Source organism: Mustela putorius, unplaced genomic scaffold (assembly GCF_011764305.1).
Source record: "Mustela putorius furo isolate JIRA1106 unplaced genomic scaffold, ASM1176430v1.1 tig00000580_pilon_pilon_pilon, whole genome shotgun sequence".
NCBI classification, from domain to species: domain Eukaryota; kingdom Metazoa; phylum Chordata; class Mammalia; order Carnivora; family Mustelidae; genus Mustela; species Mustela putorius.
This window is the reverse complement of record NW_025421423.1, coordinates 15268002-15294340: the sequence shown is the minus strand read 5'-3', so window position 1 is coordinate 15294340 and position 26339 is coordinate 15268002. Positions and strand designations below refer to the sequence as shown.

The window sequence follows — 26339 nt, the reverse complement described above, 5'->3', positions numbered from 1 at the left end:
TAATAAGCATTTACTGTGTACCTATTTATATGTTAAGAATTACACTCAGTGATATAGAAATGATTAAGACAAAGTATATACCTTCAAGGAGCTCTCAGTTTAATTAAAGGAGGCAGATAAGTAGATAAACGTATAGTACAATGTAAGTAAAACAAAATAAATATTTATATTCGAGACCAAGAAGGGAGTAATACTCTGGTAAGAGAATGAACTCTGTTTATATTTAGGAGAGGCAGAGAGTTTTCTGGTGTCATTACTTCCTGAGCTTAGTTTTGGAAAAGAACGAAAATATATTGGTTTCAGCACAGCGTTCTAAGAAAAGGGAATACCCACACGTGTAGGCTTAGAAGTCTGAAACCACTTTGTATATTTAGAGAACTATAGACAACTGCACATTGTTGGTGTAAATAGTGTGGTATAAAAAGTATCAGGAAATGTGGTTAGAGAGGTACACCAGGGCAAAATTATATATGATATAATCTTGTACTTTAGAATACTACCTGTGGCTGGAGTAAAAAAAAATCTGTTGCTACTCCTTTAGCCAACACTCAGTTGATGCACTCATAATATTTAGATTGGGGTGTGTATGTGTGTGTGTCCATAGTATCACCAAAGGTGGAAATAAGGAAAATACAAGACCTTTTCCCAGGAATGCTTATATCTTAAAGAAAGATACAACATAAAATATATATTCTTTGATAGTCATGTGAGAAGAAGGCAAATTTGGTCCTTTAAAAAAATTGTTATTATTTATTTGAGAGAGAGACACCATGAGTTCGGGTAGGGAACGGGGGAAGCAGACTCCCACTAAGCAGGGAGCCTGCCGCAGGGCTTGAGCAGTACCCCAAGATCATGACCTGAGCTGAAGGCAGACACTTAACTGACTGAGCCACCCAGGCCTCCCAGTTAAAAAGGGAGGACCATTTGGCTATTAAGGATACTCAGAAATAGTATTTGATAATAGCAGTTTGGTATTCTTTTATAAATTCTAAGACTGTTATCTAGGACACACAAGTATACTGAAGAAATGCCAATTACAGGACCATTAAAAATACAAAAACAAGGGGTGCGTGGGTGGCTCAGTCATTAAGTGTCTGCCTATGGCTCAGGTCATGATCCCAGAGTCCTGGGATCAAGCCCCAGATGGTTTGGTGGAAAGCCTGCATCTTCCTCTCCCACTCCCCCAGCTTGTATTCCCTCTCTTGCTGTGTCTCTCTCTGTCAAATGAATAAATAAATTTAAAAAAAAAAATACGAAAGCAAATTATGTTTTTCAAAATAGTTAAATGAGAGATTAAGATCCTGGAGTTCTAAATATGAACATAATTAAATTATCTACATTTTTAAAGACATTAAATAAAGAATCCTCAGACATCTGATTTTAAATAATAACATTTTTTGGTTAGCTCTTCTAGGACAAATTGTTTCCACAAATCTCGGTAAATAGTACTATCTCCTCTAAGAAGTGTCTGACTCTGAGCTGATAATATGTTAAAGAATATTTTTGCCAAAAATCAGTATTTGGACTTTAAGATGATTTATTTTGAGGGGTTTCAAATATATATATGTTTTACTATTTTAACCCCTTTAAAGTGTGTAGTTCAGTAACATTAAGTACGCTCACGTTGTTTTTCAGTTATCACCAAACATCTTGTATCTACAAAATGTTTTTTATCTTCCTAAACTGAAACCCATTAAACAATAATTCCCCAATTCTCCTTTCTCTCAGTCCCTCCTAACTAAGATTCTACTTGCTGTCTCTGTGAATTTGACTATTCTAGGCTACTCATGTAAGTGGAGTCATGCATAATTTTTTATTTTGTCATTAGCATATTTCACTTAAATGTCTTCAAAGTTCATCCATGTTGTAGCATGTGTCAGAATGTCCTTTCTTTTAAAGGCCGAATAATATTCCAGTGTGTATATTTACCACATTTTTGTGGTTGGATATTTAGGTTGCTTCCATCTTTTGTAAGAAAGGCTGTTGAACATGGGTATACAAAAAGCTCTTTGAATCCCTGCTTTCAGTTCTTTTGGGTTTATACTCAGAAATGGAATTGTTGGATCATATGGTAATTAATTGTATGTTTTATTTCTTCAGAGAACCACCATACTATTTTCCATAGCAGCTACACCATTTTACATTCCCACCAATAGTGCACAGGGGTTCTGTTTTCTCCACATCCTCCCCAACACTTGATATTTCTCATCCTTTTTCATTTAATTTTTATTCATAACACTTTTTTATGATGAGACATCATGTTGTTTATTTATGGTCTATCCTTCCTCAAGGCACAGGCTCTTGTTATTCACTGGTGATTTCCCAGGGTGTAGAAGAGCGCTCTGTGAATATTGAATGAATTAGTGGAGCAGCCTCTAGAGGAACATTTTGTAGTTTCTCTGCCTATAAAAATCTCTAGAAATAGATGCTGATTCTCATGGTGAAATAGCTGATCCACAGGACTCTTCCGGTTTCATTCATATGCTTTGTAACACCATTATCTCATAACACTGATCAATTCCTATTGTAGGGTCATGTTTTCAGTATTGTGCCAGTTATGACATACAGGTGAAATACTTGAGTGCCTGTTGTCATGCATTGTGTCAGGCACTGTTTTAAGCCATGCATGGGTATAAATCATTTTTGTATCCACAGTTTTTTGTTTTTTGTTTTTTTATAGATTACATTTGTCCGAGAGAGAGAGAGAGAAAGAGAGAGAGAGCGTGCGTGTGCACGTGCATGAAGGGGGAGTGGCAGGCAGTGGCAGAGGGAGAACCAGGCTCCCTGTCAAGCAAGGAGCCCAATGTGGGATTTGATCCCAGGACCCTGGGATCATGACCTGGGCCAAAGGCAAGCACTTCACTGACTGAGCCACCCAGGTGTCTTAATAGAGGAAATTATTTTCATTTAAAAAAGGAATTCAGAGGGCACCTGGGTGGCTCAGTCATTAAGCCTCTGCCGTTAGCTCAGGTCATGATCCTGGGGTCCTGGGATCAAGCCCCACATTGGGCTCCCTGCTTGGTGGGAACCCTGCTTTTCCCTCTCCCACTCTTTCTGCTTGTGTTCCTTCTCTCGCTGTGTGTCTCGCTGTCAAATAAATAAATATTTAAAAAATAATAATAAAATAAAAATGGAATTCATGAATCAAGTTATATTTATAAAGGTACATTAGCCTAATTTCTTCCTTGCTAATGTGAACTTTTTCCAGATATTTTCCAAATTTGGCACAGTCTTGAAGATTATCACCTTTACAAAGAATAATCAGTTTCAAGCCTTGCTTCAGTATGCTGACCCAGTGAATGCACATTATGCCAAAATGGTAATTATGATCTTTCTTTATTTTTCATTTATCAGTCACTTCAGTGATAGCAAAGAATGCTGTCATTTCTTTTCCCTTATTGTAGTTCACAGTGTGTTTTTATAGTATATACATAATATACAATTTTGTTTTAAAGGCCTGTTCCATATGCTTTTTAAAATAATAAGTAAAAATTAACTTCCTTCCTATGAAATGGTTTCAAATCATTTATCACTTCTCAGATCTTTGGGACTCATTTCTGTCATATTTAAAGTCTAGAATGGAGCACAGTATTCCTAATAAAATCTGACTAGTAAAGTAGAATTATCTTTGTCCTTGTGTCTTCATTTTCTTCTACTAAATTAGCCATATTGGTTGATATCATCATTTTTGTAACCATATTTGCTATTGAATTTTGTTGAGCTCTGAATTGGTGAAGATACTACATTTTAGGAAGTTTGCTGCTGTTGGTTTATATTGCCCTTTTTTTTTTTCCTTTGTATATGTGTGTGTGTATGTGTGTGTGTGTGTGTGTGTGTGTGCGCTTGGACAAGATGTAAGATTTCATGTTCAGTTTGGTTATATATCACCCATGTCTTATTGAGATCTGTTCCTAACCCTAATTCTCTCTGGTATCAGTATCTGAATTATTTCTAATTTCTTTTCAAAGATAGGGACCAAGGTTTTTAGTATTTTTTTGTATACTGTCTGCCTGTTGATTTGGAGTATAGACTTTATATTTGCTGTACCCTTTGTCTGTATATATTATTTTATACCATTATGATAATGTACTCATCAGTAACTTATAAATATTTTTGTATATTTGCATTTTCTTATGTATTTTGGCTTCTGATTTCTGTTTTTATAAATCTTAGCATTTGTGGAGTGACTACAAATATCCCTTTGATAAAGGTTTTGTTATTGTGAAGGGAGGCTTTGTTGATCTCTGGTCTTATATCAGAACTGACTTCAAAATTTCCCTCAGATTGTTATTCAGACTATTATAAAATAAATTTACAAGGGAAAAAAAGGAGATAGATACTTCATATGTTGTGGTTCTTACAAGTTCGATTTACAAGGGCTTTATTTCATCTTAACCTAAATAAAGTATACTAAAAAATTAAGATGAAATATAAAATCAAATCATTCTTAAACATTTGTTGGGACAAAATAATTAAAATGATAGCTAGTATGATGCTCAATAATGTATAATATTTTTCCAAGCTTTTACATTTCTATTCTTTCATTTGATCTTACCACAGATAAGATAGGGATTATTATAACATTGTGAAAAACTGAGATTTTCTTTTTCTCTCTTATGTTCACATAATGAGTGACAGAGGTACAAGTAAACACAGGTCTTTGGCTATTAGTCCATTGCTCTCTGCTTTATACTTGATTGCCACTCCCTGTCAACGTAGAAGCTACTTGATTTATCAGTGTTGTTGTCTTGCAAAACATCAGTCCCTTTCTTACATGCTTTAGGCTCTGGATGGCCAGAATATCTATAATGCATGCTGCACTCTGCGTATTGACTTCTCCAAGCTCACCAGCCTTAATGTGAAATATAATAATGACAAAAGCAGAGACTTCACTCGTTTAGACCTTCCTACTGGTGATGGCCAGCCATCCCTTGAACCCCCTATGGCCGCTGCTTTTGGTGAGTAGTTCCATTTTGAGTCACAAAGCAAGTTCTCTGAAATTATAAGTTTATTTATTAATCCATGTGTATCACCCTTTTTCTTCTTGGATTCTCTCAGGATTTCTAAAGGAAAGAAAAAAATCTTGGAATAAAATGTGTTCATTGATTAAATCTTAGTAGATTCTGTTAGTTGGCAAAACAAATGGATTATCTAAAATTGAGTTAAAAACTTATTTTCTAACATTAATCTTACACATTCTTTTATAAGCCATACAACCACTTCCTTCAAATTAATAGTGTTACATATTAACATGGCTTTGAATGTGTTGATTTATAGCCATAGAATATTGATATAAGTGTTCTTGAAAGAAATGCTTCTCTCTTTTGAAGTAGTAGTATTTTAAAACAAGGGCCTATGGGCGCCTGGGTGGCTCAGTGGGTTAAGCCGCTGCCTTCGGCTCAGGTCATGATCTCAGGGTCCTGGGATCGAGTCCCGCATCGGGCTCTCTGCTCAGCAGGGAGCCTGCTTCCCTATCTCTCTCTCTGCCTGCCTCTCCATCTACTTGTGATTTCTCTCTGTCAAATAAATAAATAAAATCTTTAAAAAAATAAAAAATAAAAAAATAAAACAAGGGCCTAAATTAATGCCCTTTATGTAAATGGCGTAATCCCATAGAAATCCTCTTCTTTGAGAAGAGAATTTATCTTATTTTGTTTGGTTTTTTAAATATCAGAACTCCTGTTTTTACCTTTAATTTGTGTGAAGTTGCATTTTTTTCATTAATAAAAATACAGCCTTCTGAATTGTCTCTGCAAATACTGCTTTGAAGAGCTTTTTATCCTTATTTAAAATTAGTTATCAATAGATTTATAGTTTTAAAACAAAATAGGAAGAAGCAGTGAATGGCCCATTTATATCATTAGGTTAATGTATGATACTTTCTGGTTTTGCTGCCCTCAGAAGTGTGGTTTATTATCTAGATCAGTATTAAATTTTATTTCCCATTGTGATTGGTTTCCCTTTCTCAGATGACACCATGAAATACTGCTTATTGAGCCCTTAAGTCGTATTTAGTCCATCTTTATTTTACAGGTGAGAAAAATGAATCATTAGCCAAGTGTCCAGCATTTTCTGGAAAGTAGTTTGTAACTTTATTTCCAAGTAAAAGCTTTTTGTTATTTATAACTGGAAAAGCCAAGTGAATTGTAGTTCATGTTCCTACATTGTTAAAATTTTTGTTTTGGTCTAACCAGATTTTTGTGTTATAATATTGGTTACTAGCCTCTACTCAGCATATCCAGTTTGGTAGAGCCCAGGGGTCTTTGTAATCACAGTTTCAGCAATACATAATTGGGGCTGTAATTAAAGTTTACCAAAACTTGGCTATCAAATGCAGAATTGCACTTATTCTAGTAATTGAGTATATACTGTTGATGTAATTAATGTCCGACATTGTGGGAGGAAGACATTTTAAAAATATGATCAAGAATTTTGGTTTCTGAATATACAATATCAGAATATTAACATCTTTTTTCATTGTTCCAATAAATCTCAATGCAAAGTAATGTCTCCATCTTAAGATAACTAATTCATCAACAGAGAATAACTTTTTTTTTTTAAGTATTATGTGAACGTTTACTCTGCTTCTCACTAATATTTGATGCAGTTCACTGTTCCCTTGTTTTTTTCCTCTTGGCTTCTGCAGTACCAGTCTCCTGAGCGTTTCCTACTTCACTTTCTGGTTTTTTTTTTTTTTTTTTAAGGTTCTTTAGAGTTCCTAGGTTAAGTCATAATTACTCTGTTTTTAGTGACTTACATTATACCATTAGAAGAGCTTCTAAAATATGCAAATATATTTCTTAACACCCATGTAGTTATCACCCAGGCTAAGAAATAATATATTTATACAGCCTGAAGAAACATTCTTTGTAGCCCTCTCATTGATTATGTTCTCTCCCTTCCTGCCCCAAGATGATCAGTCTCAAATTTGATGGTAATCATTCTTTTGCTTTTCTGCTTTTCCCCTAGTGTGTGTTTTTCTTACCATGCATTATGCAGCCCTAAGTGCTAATTTAAACATTTTTCATCCTTTATTTAGAATTTTATGTAAATGGTATCATGCTCTTCGTCTTCTTTTGTGACTTGTGATTCATCCATATTTATATATGTATATATGTGGCTATTGCTTATTCATTCTCAGTATTGTCAAGTGTATAGATACCCATTGTATGAATATACTGCCGTTTGTTTATCCATTCCTCTGTTGATAGACGTTTGGGTTGTTTTAGCTTGAGGCTATTATGGACAATGCTGCTTTGAGATTTTCCTGATCACCCTTGAGGTTGAATGTATTTTTATTTATTGGCCATTGTCCCTTACTCTTTAACTTTGTTGCCATGTATGTGTGTGTGTGTGTGTGTGTTTGGCTCCTTGTTTTTTTCTTGTTTTGTTTTTGTGGGAATTTTTTAATATATATCATACCTACTAGTCCTTTGTTGGTTTTATGTGTTACAAATAGTTTCTTCCATTTTTGGCTTATTGGTTTGTCATGGCATTTTTATTTAGTGAGATTTATTTGCCATGTTCTTTATAGTTGTGTTTTTTATGTCTTATTTAAGAAATCCTTTGTTACCAACCATAAGGAACTCTTGATTATAGGAAACTGAGGGTTGCTGGGGGATGGGGATGGGGTAACTGGCTGATGGCCATTAAGGAGGACATGTGCTATAATGAGCGCTGAGTGTTATATAAGACTGATAAATCACTGATCTCTACCTCTAAACCCCATAATACATTACATGTTAATTTAAAAAAATAAATTTTTTTAAAAATTGAAGTTAATATGTTAGGACCAAGAAAGGTTATAAAAGGATAGATAGACACCTGCCTGTTATCTAATATGCCAAATTACTGCTGAATTCAGAGAAAGGTCTATCCATTAAACAAAATCATTAGCTGTTAGCATAGGCCATTGAGCTACAAAGCCAAGGAAAGTGTATTCTTCAGTTTAGAATCCAGAGTCTAGTACCACGGCTTGATAGAGATTGGGAAGCTGTTACATATTATCAAGGAACCCACTTTTGCAGGTGACCTGAAAAAAAAAATGTGTTTTTTCCCCCCCAAAGGACATAGGCCTGCTTTTAGTAGCCTTAAAAACTGTGTTTGGAACTGAATTAATGAACTCAACTCAAGACTGAATGAAGAATCAGTGACTAAAACCAACTTTTTTTTCTTTGTCATTATTTTCATTGTCCAGTAGAAGCATATTAGTGAACTGTAACTTCATCCTTTAACTAACTGTGTGACTTTGAGCAAGTTGTGGAACCTCTGTGTATCCCAGTTTCCGTATCAGTAAAATGCTGGAAAAAAAGAAATGTATATCCTGAGGTGACTGGATGGCTTGGTTAAGCGGTCTGCCTTCGGCTTAGGTTGTGATCCCAGGTCCTGGGATCAAGCCCCATGTCGGGCTCCCTGCTTCTCCGTCTACCTGCTGCTCCCCCTGCTTGTGCGCGCGCTCCCTCTCTCTCTCTAGTGCTCTCTTTCTCTCTCAAATAAGCAAAATCTTAAAAAAAAAAAATATATATATATATATCTCCAAAAAAAAGAAGAAAAGAAAAAGAAATCCTTTGTTACCCTGACATCATAAAGATATATACTCATATTCTAAAGTTTATAGTATTTTAGTAGTTCTGTTTTGAAATAATTTAAGTTGCAAGAATAGTACAAAGAATTCCCTTATAACCAGAATTATCCAGACTCCCTAGTTCACATCATTTCACATTTACTTCATCATTTCTCTGATTACTTTGAGGGGGTGGGTAGTTGTTTTTTCTTTTTCCTCTTAATACTGGAGTAGGTTGCAGGCGATATGCCTCTTTATGAAAACTCAGTGTGTACTTGCTACGAACGAGGATGTTGTTACCGAAACAAGAAAGAGTTAGTTAATCAAAATCAGGAAATTGACATTCATACAATACAAAAATTAGAGAATATGGATTCTCTAATCCATAGACCTTTTAAAAATTTCACCTATTACAGAAGTAATGTTCTTTATAAGAGAATTTTTTTCTGGTAGAGATCTAAACCAGTACCAGGCTAATTTATTTGGCATGTCTCTTTAGAGTCCGTTAATTTGGAACTTTTCCTCATTTTTTGTCCTCGGTGATCTTTGCATTTGTGACAATTTCAAGTTGGGTATTTCATAGATTGTCTCTCAATATGAATGTCTGTTTGAAACAGTGTTACCTTCTTGTCAGTTGATTAAATCAGGAGACACATGTCAGTTTATCCAGTTCCTGGTGATACTAACTTTGATCACTTATTAAGGTGGTTTTTGCCAAGTTTCTTCCTAGTAAAATTACTGTTTTTCTTTGTAATTAATTTGTAGAGTGAATCATTGAGACTATATAAATAGACTTCTTCATCTCTTTTCACTCAATAATTTTATCATCCATTGCAAAAGTTTTTTGTTACTGTGTTGGCTGCCTTATGGGAGATTTGTTAATTCTGTCCTTCCTTTGACAATTATTACCTGGTATTTTATTACAAAGGATTTTTTTTTCTTTTCACATCTTCCTTTCTCCCTCCCTCCCTTCCTTTCTTCCTTCTTTCATTATGAATTAATTTGATACATAATATTGTGTGAATTTAAGGTGTGTAACAGATTACTTTGATAGATTTATATATTGTAATGATTGGTGATGTCACATAATTATAGTATAATTATGATGTCTGTATTCATTATACTGTGCATTAGGTCTGTATGGCTTTAGTACTTATTTGTTTTTTTCATGTCAGTATGGTCTTAGAGATTCTTATTTTATTCTACAGGTTTGTACTATTATTTTTCATTTTGTGTTCAACTTTCCCTTTCACGCTGGCTTTGGTGGCCCTTTGACATATCCCTATCATCATTTGAACACTTCCTGACTTTCTGGCTAAAGATAGTTTAGATCTTCTTTACCTTCCCTGTCTTAGTGCTGCAGTTGGCTACTTCAATGAGTCCCAGTTCCTTTTAGTGGGAAATGGTATTTTGAAATCAATATCCAGGCATTAGCTATGCTCATTGGTAATAGGAGCATCGTGGTTCTAGGCATTTTGAATGAACATTACTGGGATATGTGTGTATATACTTCATAAATACATTTCTCTGTGTATGCTTCATAAATGTATGTCTCCATGTGTTTGAAAACCCACAAATTTTAACTAATACCTTTAGTTCCAAACTAGCATCTTTTCATACTGTTACCTCCCTAATTCAAGAAGGAGATACCCAGTGTTTTAGTCTCACCATGTTTACTTATTTGCTCAATCCTATAATATACAAAAAGTGGCTTCAGACTTGTTAACACATACCAATTAATTTCAGCTGAATATTTGCTTCAGTAGTTTCCTTGGCCTTGTTCATGGGTCTGTTTATTAGTCTTTCCTTTTGTCATCTCACAGGGCTTAATATCTGATAGAGTAAATCTCTTCACCATATTCTTTAAGAGTATCTTAGCAATACTTGATCATCTTACTTATGAATTTTAGGATGAGCTTGTCAGGTCCTCAAAAATTTAAAAAAAGCTATTGAGGTTTCCATTGGATTACATTGACATTATAAATTACCTAGAAGATAATTGACATCTTTATAGCAGAGTCCTCCAGTCTTTGAATACTGTACATACCTCCATTTTTTTTGAATGTTCATTAATGTCTTTCCAGAGAATTTGGTGACTCTTCTCCATAAATGTTTCCATGCTTTGTTTGATTTATTCCTCAGAATCATCCTTTTTAGATTCTAATTCTAGACCTACTATTTATAATCTCTGTGACTTTGGGCAAATTGCTTAACTGCTCTCCACTTTTGTTTCTTCATATGTGAAATGAACATAATAATAGTACTCAACTGGTAGGCTTGTGATAAATATTAAATGTGCTAATGTACATAAAGAGTTTAGCGTGGTTCCTGGAATAAATGCAGTGCAAGTTTCAGTGATCGTTGTTATTTCACTGTTGCTAATATAGAAATTCAGCCTTGTTGTTTCTTGATTTTATATTTAGCAACTTGATAAAATCGCATTCCTTATTTCTTTTTGTAAGCCCTTATTTTCTTTTTCCCTACTTTAAAAAGATGCACTGAACTTCTAAAATTTATATAGAAATGGAAAAAGAAGCTATTGAGAATAGTCAAAGTAATTTTAAATAATTTTTTTAAATGCAAGACTTAATATAAAGCTGCAGAAATCTAGCTAGTTTGGTGGTGTAAAAAGGATAGATAATATAGATTTACATTAATGGCACTAAATACAGAGTGTAGAAATAGACCCATACGTATCTAATTTGTTGATTTTTCAAAATGTAAAATTCCATAGGGAAAGAAGATCTTCCAGCAAGTTTTTGCACAGGTAGATACTCATATTGGAAAAAGTAAACATCTTTTCTGTATCTTGTACTATACTGACAAATTTACTTGAAGTGGATCTTTAGACCTATAATGTAAGATTTTAAACCTGTACAACTTCTACAAGAAAAAATAGGAAAAAATCTTTGTAACTTGGGATAGACAAAGGTTTCTTAGAACATAAAAAGCACCAATCAAAAAAAGGAAATCATTTATGTATTGTATATCAAACATTAAAAGTTTTACTGTTTATGATATATTCAAAGTACTGAATGGGAAAAACCAGAAGCAAAGAATACTCTCCCTAGCAAAGCTATAATTCAGAATAGAAGGAGATATAGAGTTTCCCAGACAAACAAAAATGAAAGGAGTTCATGACCACTAAACCAGTTCTGCAAGAAATATTAAAGAGGACTCTTTGGGTGGAAAGGAAAGACTGAAAATGACAGTATAAAGGTAGGAAACACAAAAGCAGAAAATATGAATATTTCTATAAAAAGTCAAGGACATCACACACATAAAAGGATGTAATATAATAAGATATATCTAAAACATGAGGAGAGGAGGAAAGAATGGGTTCAAACTTGAACAACCGTCAACTTAACATATACTGCTATGCAGGAGAGATCTTTTACAAATCTAATGGTAGCAATAGATCAAAAACCACTAATAAACAGTCCAAAGTATAAAGAGAAAGAAATCCATGGGCACCTGAGTGGCTCAGTGGGTTGAGCCTCTGCCTTTGGCTCGGGTCATGATCTCGGGGTCCTGGGATTGGGCCCCGCATGGGGCTCTCTGCTCAGCGGGGAGCCTACTTCCCCCTTCTCTCTCTGCTTAGTTGTGATCTCTCTCTCTGTGTCAAATGAATAAATAAAATCTTAAAAAAATAAAAAGAAATCAAATATATCACTAAAGAAAATCAGGAAAAGATGAGAAGTGAAAGGCAAAAGATCAGAGAAAATCTTCAGAAATGGCCACAAAGCAAGTAATAAAGTGACAATAAACACATCTATCAATAATTACTTTTGGGGGGCACCTGGGTGGCTCAGTGGGTTAAAGCCTCTGCCTTTGGCTCAGGTCATGATCCCAGGATCCTGGGATCGAGCCCCACATAGGGCTTTCTGCTCAACAGGGAGCCTGCTTCCTCCTCTCTCTCTGCCTGCCTCTCTGCCTACTTGTGATCTCTGTCTGTCAAATAAATAAATAAAATCTTTAAAAAAAAATTACTTTTTGAATGTATAAATGGAGTAAATGCTCTGGTCACAACATATAGGTTGACAGAATAGATTTAAAAAACAAGAGCCATCTAGGGTGCCTGGGTGGCTCAGATGGTTAAGCATTGCGCCTTCAGCTCAGATCATGATCCCAGAGTCCTGGGATCAAGTCCCACATTGGGCTCTCTGTTGAGTGGGGAGGCTGCTTCTCCCTCTGCCTCTCTCTCTGTCTCTCATGAATAAATAAAATCTTTTTTAAAATACTAAAAAAAAAAAACAAAAAAACCAACCCAGACCTGTCTATACACTGCCTCCAGGAGACTCATTTCATACCTAAGGACACCTGCAGATTGAAGTAAAGGGATGGAGAAACATCTGTCATGTAAATGGATGTCAAAAGAAAGCTAGAGTAGCAATACTAAAATCATACAAAATAGACTTTGAAATAAAGATTGTAACAGATAAAAAAGGACAAAAAGGGGACAGTCCAACAAGAAGATAAAAAAAATTATAAATATTTATGCACCCAATATAGAGGGACCCAAATATATAAAATAGCTAATAAACATAAAGGAACTAATCAATAGGAATGCTGTAATAGTAGGAAACTTACTTACACCAATAGATTATCTAAACAGAGAGTAAAGAAACAGTGGGTTTGTAGGACACGCTGGAACAAATCAGTTTAACAGATATATTCAGAATATTCCATCCTGAAATAGCAGAACACATTCTTTTTGAGTGTACATGGAACGTTCTCCAGGATAGACCACATATTAGCCTACAAAACAAACCAACAAATTCAAGAAGATCATACCTTGCATCTTTTCTGATCACAGTGCTGTGAAACAAGAAGTCAACCACAAGAAAAAATCTGGAATGATCATAAATACATGGAAGTTAAAAAAACATGCTAGTAAACAATGAATGGGTCAACCAGGAAATAAAAGAAATTTTAAAAGTACGTGGAAACAACTGATAATGAAAACACAACAGTCCAAAACCTCTGGGATACAGTCAAAGTAGTTCTAAGAGGGAATTAATACAGACTTGTCTGAGGAAGCAAGAAAATTTTCACATAAGCAACTTAACCTTATAGCTAAAGGAGCTAGAAAAGAGCAACAAACAAAACCTTAAAACCAGCAGAAGGAAGGAAATAATAAAGATGAAGGCAGAAATAAGTGATCTAGAAACTAAAAACAGTAAAAACAAAACAGCAGAACAGATCAGTGAAACCAGGAGCTGGTTCTTTGAAAAAAATCAGTAAAATTGATAAACCTCTAGGCAAACTTGTCAAGAAAAAAAGAGGAAGGACTCAAATAAAGTCACAAATGAGATAAATAATGAACACCAAAGAAAGACAAACAATTATAAAAGAATATTATGAAAAACTATATGCCAACAAATTGGACAACCTAGATGAAATAGATAAATTCCTAGAAACATAAACTATCAAAACGGAAACAGGAATAAATAGAAAATTTGAACAGTCAGTAATCAAAACGCTTGCAACAAACAAAAGTCCAAGACCAGACGGCTTCACAGGTAGTTTCTATCATACATTTAAAGAACAGTGAATACCTGTTTTTCTCAAACTATTCCAAAAAAATAAAAGAGGAAGGAAAACCTATATTCATTCTGTGAGGCCAATATCATTCCGATACCAAAACCAGATAAAGACACTATTTAAAAAGAGATCTGCATGCCAGTATCCCTGATGAACCTGGATGCAAAAATCCTCAGTGAAATGCTAGGGTACCTGGGTAGCTCAGCTGGTTAAGTGTCCGACTCTTGACTTCAGCTCAGGCCATGATCTCTGGGTTATGAGATCAAGCCCCATATTGGGCTCCTTGCTCAGCATAAAGCATGCTTGGGATCCTCTGCCCCTCCCCCTTGTGCTCGCATGCGCACCCACACACACACACCAACTCTCTCTCTCTCAATTAAGTAAATAAATAAGTCTTTAAAAAAGAAAAATCTGCAGTAGGGGCACCTGGGTGGTTCAGCCGGTTAGGTGTCTGCTTAATTATTAACTGAAAGGACTATTATACTGTATGTTAACTAACTGGAATTAAAATAGAAACTTAAACGTTTCAGTGCTTGAAAGATAAGAAAATCAAAGGCAGGCTATAGACTCGAAGAAAAACCCTTGCAACACATACATCAGACAAATTAGTTATATCAAGTTATATGAAGACCACTTATAGCTCAATAATAATAAACAAAAAGTGCACAGATTTGAAGAGATACTTTATGAAAGATGGTATATGAAGGGAAACAAGCACATGAAAAGATGCTCAACAGCTCTAGTCATCAGGGAAGTGGAAAATAAAATCACTGTAATATAGTACTGCATGCGCATTAGAATATCTAAATTTTATAAAGTTTACTGTACCAAGAATTTGGACCATTTTTCAGTGGCATACAGTGTTGGTGGCAATGTAAAATTTAGGTATGACACTTTGGAATAGAGTTGGGCAGTTTATTATTTTTACAGAGACAGCAAGAGAGGGAACACAAGCAGGGGGAGTGGAAGAGGGAGAAGCATGCTTCCCAGGCTGAGTTGGGAGCCCGATGTGGGGCTCAATCCCATGACCCTACGATCATGACCTGAGCCAGAGGTCTGGTGGCATAGTCATTAAGCATCTGCCTTCAATTCAGGCCATGATCTCAGGGTCCTAGGATCAAGCCCCGTTTGCTTTTCCCTTTCCCTCTGTCCTACACCCTGCTTTTGTGCTGACTCACTCACTCTCTCAGATAGATAAATCTTTAAAAATTATAAGAAACAAAACAGATGAACTTAGGGAAGGGGAAAAATAAGATTAAAAAAGAGGGAGACAAACCATAAGAGACTCTTAACTATGGGAAACAAACTGAGGGTTTCTAGGGCAGGGAGAAGGTTGGGGAGGTGGTGTAATTGGGTAATGGGCATTACGGAGGGCACGTGATGTAATGAGTGCTGGGTGTTCTATGCAACTGATGAATCACTAAATTCTACCCCTGAAACTAATAATATAGCCTATATTAACTAAATTGAATTTAAATATAATTTTAAAAATATATATGTCAAAACTTCACAGAACAACTTTTATGTATATACAGTTTATTTGGGTCTAAATTAGGTAACTAAGTCTTACCACTCAGTCTAACGCTGACTGAGAGCCGTCTACAATTTCCTGTTTGCTTCAGAGTAAATGCTCACATCCTTACGTTGGATTACAAGGCCCTCTATCATCCACTCCAACTTTACTTTTTGAATATCTTTTTTGATGCCCACCCCCTTGCTCTTTCTGCTTACCCAACTGACATCCCTCCAGATTACAAAACATGTTAGGTATGTTTCTATTACCCAGTGGGTATTTCCCTCTGCCTGGAGTACTTTTCTCTCAGATACCCTCTATTTTCTTACTGCCTTCTTTTTTTTTTTTTTTTTTTTTTTAAAGATCACAAGTAGGCAGAGATGCAGGCAGACAAAGAGGGGGGGGGAAGCAGGCTCCCTGCTGAGCAAAGAGCCCAATGTGGGGCTTGATCCCAGGACCCTGGAATCATGACCTGAGCTGAAGGCAGAGGCTTTAACCCAGTGAGCCACCCAGGCACCCCTTCTTGCTGCCTTCTTTAACCTGCCCCGACCAGCCCTCCCTCAGTACTCCTGATTCTTCCTGTTTTACTTTCTATAGTATTTGTCATCTTCTTACCTAAAGTTAACTTATTTACTGTATTTTTTTTCATCGCTAGAATTATGCTTCAGCATGGTAAGTTGTTTTGTCTTTCATTTGCTTATGTTCGTGCCTGACCCAAAATAGGGGCACCTACGTGGCTCAGTCAGCTAAGCATCCGACCCTTGGTTTCCACTCAGGTCATGATCGTGGATCAAGCTCTGCACTCAGTGGAGAGTCTGCTTTTCTCTCTCTCTCTCTCTCCCTCCAATCCCACTTATACGGTCTCTCTCTCTTATTAAAATACATCTATCTTAAAAAATATTTGTTAATGTTTATTACTCTGTTTTTCCTGCTGTTTTTGAAGTTTGATACTGTTTTGTATTTTCACCTAGGATTTTTTTTTTTTTAAAGATTTTACTTAATTATTTGAGAGAAAGAGAGAGAATGAGCAGGGGGAGGGAGAGGACGAAGCAGACTCCCTCCTGAGCCAACAGCCAATGTAGGGCTTGATCCCAGAACCCTGAGATCATGCTCTGAGCAGAAGCCAGATGCTCAGCCTACTGAGCCATCCAGATACCCCTCATCTAAGAATTTTAACTTTCATACTTATTTTATTAAAATCTAAAGTTAACTGATACTGTCCCTTTTCCTTACATAATATAAAAATTTTAGGGCACTTTAACTCCTTTTATCTTCTCTTACCTTCTCCTAACTCGTGATATTTGTTATGTTTTAAAATTTTTTATTTTAATCTGACAATTATTAGTATTGTTTTATGTGATAAATATTCACTTAGATCAAGCCATACATGACTGTAGACTTTTTATTCCTTCTTACAACTCAGATATGCCATCTGGGTTCACTTACCTTCTACCTAAAGGATATCCTTTAGTATTCATTAGGGAAGTCCATGGTAGCATATTTGAAGTTTTCATTTGTTCAAAAATGTATTTTGTTGTCAATTTATTTTAAAGATTTTATTTATTTATTTGACAGAGAGAAAGATCACAGGTAGGCAGAGAGGCAGGCAGAGGGTGGGGGAAGCAGGCTCCCTGCTGAGCAGAGAGCCTGATGTGGGGATCGATCCCAGGACCCTGAGATCATGACCTGAGCTGAAGGCAGAAGCTTAACCCACTGAGCCACCCAGGTGCCCCTTTACTTTTATTTTTTTAAGCTTATTTATTTTTTAGTAACCTCTACACCCAATGTGGGGTTCAAACTCATGACCCTGAGATCAAGAATCACATGCTGTCCTGAGTGACGCAGCCAGGCACCCCTGCTGTCAGCTTTAAGATAGTTTTCGTACCACAGAGTTCTAGATATTTCTAGATATGAAATATATATCTAGGTATATTTATTGTTCTTTTCAGTCAGTGTATTAAATCATTTGATGATGTTTGGTTTTCATTTTTGCTCTTAGAAAGTCAGCTGTATCAACCAAACTGCTGCTTTTTTCTCTCCGTTTATTCTTCAGATATTTTCTTCATCTTTGATGTCTTGTAGTTTCAGTGTGATATGTCTAAGGATTTATTTACTCTGATTGGAGCTTTCTTGGGCTTCTTGATTTGATGGATTGTTGCCTTTTATTGGTTCTAGAAATTATCTTTTCATATATTTTCCCTTCTCACTGTTTCTTTTCTTACTTTGTAGAGCTTTGATTTGACCTGTTATACTGTCTTAACTGTATTTTGAGTGTCTCAGGGTTTTTTTCATATTTTCTGTTTCTTTATTTCTCTACGCTCCATTCTGGATAATTCCTTAGGGCCTAACTTTGATTTTACAAATGGTCTCTAAGCTATTGCTAATTTAATCTAATCTGTTGTTAAATTTGTCCAGTAATTTAGAGTTTAATAATTGTGTTTTTCAGGGGTGCCTGGGTGGCTCAGTGGGTTAAGCTGCTGCCTTCAGCTCGGGTCATGATCCCAGGGTCCTGGGATCGAGTCCCGCATCGGGCTCTCTGCTCAGCGGGGAGCCTGCTTCCTCCTCTCTCTCTCTGCCTGCCTCTCTGCCTACTTGTGATCTCTCTCTGTCAAATAAATAAATAAAATCTTTAAAAAAAGAAAATAATTGTGGGCGCCTGGGTGGCTCAGTGGGTTAAGCCGCTGCCTTTGGCTCAGGTCATGATCTCAGAGTCCTGGGATCAAGTCCCGCATCGGGCTCTCTGCTCAGCAGGGGGCCTGCTTCCTCCTCTCTCTCTGCCTGCCTCTCTGCCTACTTGGGGTTTCTCTCTGTCAAATAAATAAATAAAATCTTTAAAAAAAAAAAAAAAAAAAGAAAATAATTGTGTTTTTCATTTCTAGAAATTTTATTTTGTCCTTTTTTTAAAGTGTCTCCTGCCCTTCAGATATTTTTTGGCATATCTTTTATTTCTTCAAGTGTACTATTTAAAATCTTCATCTCTTCATCTGATAATTCATTTTTTTAAAAGATTTTATTTATTTGAGAGAGAGAACGAGAATGAGTGAGCGTAAGAGGGGGAAAGTCAGAGGGAGAAGCAGACCTCTTGCTGAGCAGGAAGCCTGATGTGGGACTGGATCCTGGGACTCCAGGATCATGACCTAAGCTCAACTGAGCCACCCAGGCGCCCCTCATCCAATAATTCTTATGTCTAAAATTATAGCATTTATGTCTCTATTAGATTTTTTTTCTTCCCTCCTTCCCTCCATCCCTCTTCTTTCCTTTCGTCTCCTCTCCTTCCCTCCCCTCCCCTCCCCTCTCCTGTCTCCCTCTCTTTCTTTCTTGTATTCATTTTACTTAGAGAATTAATTACATGAGTTCTTTGAGGCTTGGGATTGTGGTATACTCCTCCAGAGAGAATTTGTCTGAAACACTACAGGCTCTGCATTTGGGACCAAATGCAGATTTAGACCATTTCAGTCTAAATCCACAACTTTATTTTTTATTTTGGATTCCTAAGAAATATGAATTTGAGCTGCAAGTTGGCAGAGCTTGCATTTGGTTAGAACTTTTCAGAAATTTTTTTGTTCCTTCTTTGCTAGACACAAAGCCACCTTTTCTTACAGTCTTCTCTGAGGGTGAGATGGGTAGGTTATTTAGGCATACACTTTTAGATTAATGCCATAAACATGGCCTATTGACTTCCTTCCTTGAGCCAATCCTTGAATTTGCATCTTGTCTACTACCCTTTGAGGCTGACAAAACCAAAGCTCTGTTTTTGGGGATTAGGTTTTTTTACCTGGTTATTCCTTTTTTTTTTTTTTTTCAATTATTTTTTTAATTAACATATATTATTTGTTTCAGGGGTACAGATCTGTGATTCATTAGTCTTATACAATTCACAGCACTCACCATAGCACATACCCTCCCCAGTGTCCATCACCCAGCCTTCCCTCCCTCACACCCCCTGACCCAGTTATTCTTTATCATTTTGTCAGCTGTTAGATTTTTTAAAGATCTTTTCACTCGTTCATTGGGCATTTTCTGCATTAAGGATAGTCTATATTGAGAGGAGAAGGGAGTTGGGGTAAATTGGAAGGGGAGGTGAATCATAAGAGACTATGGACTCTGAAAAACAATCTGAGGGGTTTGAAGTGGCGGGGGCTTGGGAGGTTGGGGTACCAGGTGGTGGGTATTATAGAGGGCACGGATTGCATGGAGCACTGGGTGTGGTGAAAAAATAATGAATTCTGTTTTTCTGAAAATAAATAAATTGAAAAAAAAAGGATAGTCTATATTATTTGATCTGCCACTGTATTCACATTTTCTAAAAACACTGTGGTTGTGCCTTTTTTTTTTTTTTTTTTGTAGTACACACTCTTCATAATATTTTAAATGGCTGTATAGGTTAGAAAGTGACTCATGAGTCATTTAATCATTCTCCAATTTGGACATTAAGCTTTTTTCTTTAGAGCTTTGCTGTTACGAATATTACTGATAAACTGATTTCATTGGTAAAAATATTCACAATTTTTATTGCCTTAATTCCTGTTGTGGTGGTACATTTTCCAAATGTAAAATATCTATTTTTGGTCATTCAAATCTTGAGTTTTTATAAAGGTTTATATAATATTTTCATAAAGATACTAATTCATTGTCTCTGAAGGTTACTTTGCTAAAATGCTTCTGTGTCTACTGGAGGAGTATATATTAATGGAAACTGTCAATGATACTTCTGTCAGGTTTTTTTTTTTTTGTTTTTAAAGATTTATTTATTTAGGGGCACCTGGGTGGCTCAGTGGGTTAAAACCTCTGCCTTTGGCTCAGGTCATGATCCCAGGATCCTGGGATCTAGCCCCGCATCAGGCTCTCGGCTTAGCAGGGAGCCTGCTTCCTCCTTTTTCTCTCCCTGCCTCTCTGCCTACTTATGATCTCTGTCTGTCAAATAAATAAATAAAATCTTTAAAAAAAAGATTTATTTATTTATTTGACAGACAGAGATCACAAGTAGGCAGAAAGGTAGGCAGACAGAGGAAGAAAAGCAGGCTCTCTGCTGAGCAGAGAGCCTGATGCAGGGCTCGATCCCAAGACCCTGGGATCATGACCTGAGCCAAAGGCAGAGGCTTTAACCCACTGAGCCACCCAGGTGCCCCACTTTTGTCAGGTTTTAACAAATGTTCTTATTAATATTTTACTTGGAAGAAATTACTTAAAATTTATCCCTGTTAATTGTTTGACAATTTTTTTCATTGCTGTTTAGCATTCTGTGATACTTCCCTCAAAATCTTTCCTTATTTAAAAAAAATTTTTTTCCCTTTCTTCTCTAAAATCTACCACTAGTCTTGTGCCCCACAACCTCACAATCCCCCCATAGCCATCTGTTACTAGTTTTTTTGTGTTTTAAAAATACCTCCTTGGGGCGCCTGGGTAGCTTAGTTGGTTATCGTCTACCTTTGGTTCAAGTCATGATCCAGAGTCCTGGGATCAAGACCTGTATCAGCTCTCTGCTCCACAGAGAGCTGCTTCTCCCTCTGCCTGCCCCCGGCCCCCCGCCCCCGTCAAATGAATAAATAAAATCTAAAAACAAAAAAAAAACCCAAAAACCTCCTCACCCCCTGCACATCTCAGTGGTTTATAGCAATTAACATGTATTTCTTCACGCTGCTGACATTTATGCAGCTGTGAATCCATTCTTGCAACAGCCTTTCACGTGTATCCAGAGCTCAGGCCAAAAGTGTCACCGCATTTGAGAAGTGACATTCTTGTGGCAGAGAGTAAGAAATAGGAGAGCTGGTGTAAATCCATAGTGCCTCTCGAAGCTTCTGTGTAGAGAGGGTGGTATATGTCATATCTGTGTACTCACATGATTTTAAGTGCAGTGGGAATTGCATAAAAATATGTGGTACTGCAGGTGCCTGGGTGGCTCCGTTGGTTAGACATCCAGCTCTTGATTTCAACTTAGGTCATGATCTCAGGGTGGTGAGATCAAGCTCCTTATCAGCTCTATGCTACAGGTGGAACCTGCTTAGGATTCTCTCTCCCTCTCTCTTTCTCTTAAAAACAAGTGTGGTATTTAAGTCACAGTACTAGCCAGAGTATATCACGGAAGGGACAAGTAAATACTTGTCAACAGTAATATAGTCTGCTGTATCTCTCATGTTTAACTTCCTGGCGTAAATTTTTGTAATTACTCATATCCATATTGAAGCTTCTTTGTGAAGTCTTCCTTTATGCCTTAAATATAGTTATTTCTGTTTTAAAAAATGAATCATTTTATCTGTGATCTTGAAAACGTACTTGAATGTAAGTTTATCAAGGACAGATTCTTGTCTGCTTTGTTCAGTGCTTCCTCAGCAATAGAAGAATGTTTGATTCAGTGTGCTTTCAGTAAATGTGATGTTTCTCTTCCTATTTCATCACTTCTTCTGTCACTTACCTCATTTTTTTTTTTAAGATTTTGTTTATTTATTTGACAGACAGAGATCACAAGTAGGCAGAGAGAGGGGAAGGGAAGCAGGCTCCCTGCTGAGCAGAGAGCCCTATGGGGGGCTCAATCCCAGGACTCTGGGATCATGACCTGAGCCGAAGGCAGAGGCTTAACCCACTGAGCCACCCAGGCTCCCCTACCTCCTTTTTTCTATTTTCATTCATTGTCAGTTTTCCTTGCTTGCTCTATCCCTGAAGTCTCTTAATGACTATACATTTTCTTTAATTATTTTAATAAATCATAACTGCATATTTAAGGAATTCTGTTAACTCTTTTTAATGAAGAGAATAAACTTTTTGAGCTTTTAGCTCCTCTGGAGAATATAGCCTACGTATTTCTTTCCATAAAATGCTCATCACCCTCTCATTAAAAAGAGAAAAGCAACATTCCCTTTGACTCTTAAAATCTGACTTCTCACTGTTGTTCTAAAATTTCTTATTACATTTCTCATTCTCTTTGACTTTTATTGAGCCCCTACCCACTTAAACGCTGTTCCTCTAGATCTGAGAAATTATAATTCACTGTTCTGTTTTTTCTAAGTCTGTTCTCTTTTTTCTTAGAGTATTCTTCCTTCCTCTACCACTTAAGTGTACTATTACTCCCAGGTTCTATTTTTAACTCTCCATTTTTTTTGTCTTCTCTTGTATGTATGTGTTTCTTAGGGTGAATGCTCAAGCAGGAAGGGGGAAGTAGGGAGGAGCAGGAGAAGGAGAGGGCCAGAGAGGCTCCATCCAGCATGTGGGGCTGGATCTCAGGACCCCTGAGATTTTGACCTGAGCTGAAATCACGAGTCAGACCCTTAACCCGTGGAGCCACCCCCAGGCACCCCATCCTCTGTCATTTTTAGTGGAATTCTCATTCATGTGGTTTTCACATTTGTTTCTACATAGATGATTTAAGATGTCTTAACACTAGTTAATTTCTGAATTTGCCTTACTTCCACTTGTGTCTTGCCATCACCTCAATCTTGACATGTCCAAAACCAAATTGTTTCCTACTAGTATTGATTCCTCCCATTGGAACTAACTCCTGTTTCTGTTGCTGGTGCATAGTCACCAGGCTTCTGAAAGAAAACGGAAGAATATCAGCATTTGTTTGGCATCTGGGATATACTGAGCACTGTGCTTTTCAATTACATCATGTCCAGCTCAGGTTTTATCTCCTGAGAAACCTTCAAACAATCACAGTGGATCCTCTGTGATCCCTTCTTAGACCACTTACAGTATTTTGTGTTTAAACCACTAGATCCTCAGTATATAAATCTCCAATAATTTATATTTTTTTGTTTGTAAACCTTTCCTAAACAGGGATTTTTATTTCATATTTTCACCAAAACAGTACTCTCTAGGTACAGTACATTTTAGTAAATATTTGACATTTTTGACAGAGAAACTGTGCTCTCAATAAGGGTATAAATCTCAACCTCAGTAACAAAACTTAAAAAATGAAAATGAAATAACCAGTAACACAAAACTAAACAGCAAAGCTGGACTCGTGAACCTCGGACGCAGCTGAAAGGGGTTAGCCTCTAAAGGGGCAGAGGCTCTTTACATATACATTAAGAAGCACCTGTTGAACAAATCTTAACAGTATCTCTTTGTGAATAATATACCATCATGAGGTGTTTTTTTATATTGCTTTGATAACCATATTTATAGAGGTAGAATTATTTACTTTAGCTTCTCTTCCCCACTAGGTGCACCAGGTATAATTTCTTCACCCTATGCAGGGGCTGCTGGATTTGCCCCAGCCATTGGATTTCATCAAGCTACAGGTGATTTTTTTAAAGTTGAATTTGAAATGGTTTTGTCATCATCTGTATGTTCTAGGAACTTATCAAGATGAAAAATAGCACCATATTCGAAGGATTTACAATAAAAGCGTTATGTATATCAACCATAGAAGTGGCTCATCGTAGGGATTCCTGGGTGGCTCAGTAGGTTAAGCGTCTGCCTTTGGTTGGGGTCATGATCCCAGAGTCCTGGGATTGAGTCCCACATCGTATGATGCTCAGCTTCCTTGTCCTTATGAATAATTCCCTGTGGTTCCATTTCCAGCCCCTCAGGTTCCAGTGTATGTTCTGTATCATTTATATTATTGGTACAGATTATGATAGGTTGACTGTACTAAGTAACCTTACATTTGCCCTTTAGATTCCTGTATAAAATGTATAAACTGCTTATGTCTTTGCTGATAAGCTTATCAGTTGCACGTTGGACAGACCTGTGTCTTACTTAATTTGTGTTCTTAATGCCTTTGATGGCTTTCAGTACATTCTATGCAGTCAGTAAACACTTCAGTTATTTTTGTAAAAGATTTTATTCATTTATTTGAGAGAGGAGGAGAGAGAGAAAGAGCATGATTGGGGTAAGGGGCAGAGGGAGAAGCAGACTCCACACTGAGCAGGGAGCACAATGCAGGGCTCAATCCCAAGAACCTGAGACCATGACCTGAGCCAAAGGCAAACACCCAATAGCCTGAGCCACCTAGGTACCTCAGTAATTATGCAAATTAATAAATATTTACTATACTGCATATTTGTAAATCCTTTTTTATGTCACTGATGGTTGGGAGAAGGGGGTGGGATTATGGACATTGGGGAGGGTATGTGATTTGGTGAGTGCTGTGAAGTGTGTAAGCCTGGTGATTCACAGACCTGTACCCCAGGGGATAAAAATATATGTTTATAAAAAATAAAAAATTAAAAAAAAAAAATATGTCACTGATGGTTTCAGAGGATTACCATAGAGAGTACACATGCTGCTTGTATTAGGGGATATATAGTTTTTAGCTAATAGAGATAATTAAGAGATAGCAGCTGGTTAATATTTTGATAATGACTTCTCACTCTTCCAAATAGTAAGTGAAATGAATTTGATCATAACTTAAGGGAAAGAATAAAAATTACTTTATGGTTTTGTCTCCAGTGCCTAAAGAAAACCCTGAGGTTGCTGATTAAAAGTGATACAGTGTTAATCCTGGTTGTACATATTACATTTCCAGTTTCCAACTGATTAATGAGTATAACTCTGTTTTAAATTGCAACATAGATCCTTTCTCTACTAATCTTTACATTTCTGTCCCTCCAGTTTTGGGAATTTTAAGTACTCTCTGATGGAGAGGATGACATGTGACTAAAAGGGAAAGAGTAATAAGGTTGACGTTTAAGTTTTATGTTTTTGGTGGTTTTAAGTCATCTTAATATATATCTAATTAAATGAATAGTCTACCTATTCCATTAAAACGGAGGCATTATACATTATTTTTATTTATTTGAAGCTCCCCAAAGTTTAATTGATAAACATTTGGAAGTAGTGATACAAGGTTTCCTTCATTTTAGATTGTTCTTTTTCACACACTATGTGTAAATCACTATAGACATTAAGAAGGAGGAAAAATGGCATAAAGGGGACTCCTGAGTTGCTGAGACTTAAGCTTTAGTAGGGGGATAGATACACACTACACACTTGGTGTAGCCAAATTGTACTGTTGGTGATATAGAATAAATTACAGAAGTTGTTCAGAAGTTGCAGAGTTGGATTGGAGGGATATGGGAAGAGGCCATGTGAAAGACCACTGAATAAAGATTTCATGGAAAAGTATCCAGCCTGAGAAAGTGGTCTGTAGAGTTTTAAAGCTCAGCAGGATAATGATAGTAATAACCTTATTAGATCGTCAAGCGGAGTAGTCTGAAAGTAAACTATGTTGCAGCTTAATTATGTGATTTGTGGCAAAGTGGTCAGACTCTATAATAAGGAATTTTGAACTTAAAGAATCAATAAATATCATTAAGGAACTATTTCATTTTACATAAGCTAGAGATTTTACCTTAGTTAAGCTGAGAACACAAATAGTGGGACCTTCTGAAAAAGTGTCAGAAGTGGGACACTTCTGAAAAGTGTGTTATTTTAAGCATAATGTGTAGTGTCAGTATTCCAGTATTATAGGAAGTCTGCTTCTCCCTTTCCCTCTGCCTTATCCCCCTGCTTGTTCTCTGTCTCTCTCTCTCAAATGAATAAACAGAATATTAAAAAAATATATATGCATACATATTTATCTGATTTTATGGTAGAAACCAAATGAAAAACTACATCTACCTTATAGGGATGTGCTAGAATGTATCTGTTTCAAGAAAAGGAATACTTGCAGTTGATATACCCTCCAGAAGCCTTGTGTCTTTAAGACTAGTGAATTCTGTTGCACTACAAAACATTGTGTTACAAATAATACAGAGTATGATGATGTCAAAGAATAAG

General features: G+C 36.4%; 1 protein-coding gene and 1 long non-coding RNA gene across 10 annotated transcripts in view; one reads left to right on the top strand and one right to left on the bottom strand.

Annotated features, from left to right (window-relative positions):
* The window catches only part of PTBP3 (polypyrimidine tract binding protein 3), a 116680-nt gene that overhangs the window by 76735 nt on the left and 13606 nt on the right, over positions 1-26339 (top strand). For all 9 annotated transcript variants that reach the window (XM_045081712.1, XM_045081711.1, XM_045081710.1 and 6 more), the window contains 3 exons: positions 3209-3319; positions 4784-4958; positions 23780-23857. In XM_045081712.1, the coding sequence (XP_044937647.1) occupies positions 3209-3319; positions 4784-4958; positions 23780-23857 (364 nt within the window). The remainder of the gene's footprint in view (positions 1-3208; positions 3320-4783; positions 4959-23779; positions 23858-26339) is intronic.
* LOC123392486 lies at positions 4996-26256 on the bottom strand. The gene is made up of 3 exons (XR_006607213.1): positions 26181-26256; positions 23021-23146; positions 4996-5063 (listed from the first exon to the last, which is right to left on the bottom strand). It is a non-coding gene; the product is annotated as an uncharacterized LOC123392486 (long non-coding RNA).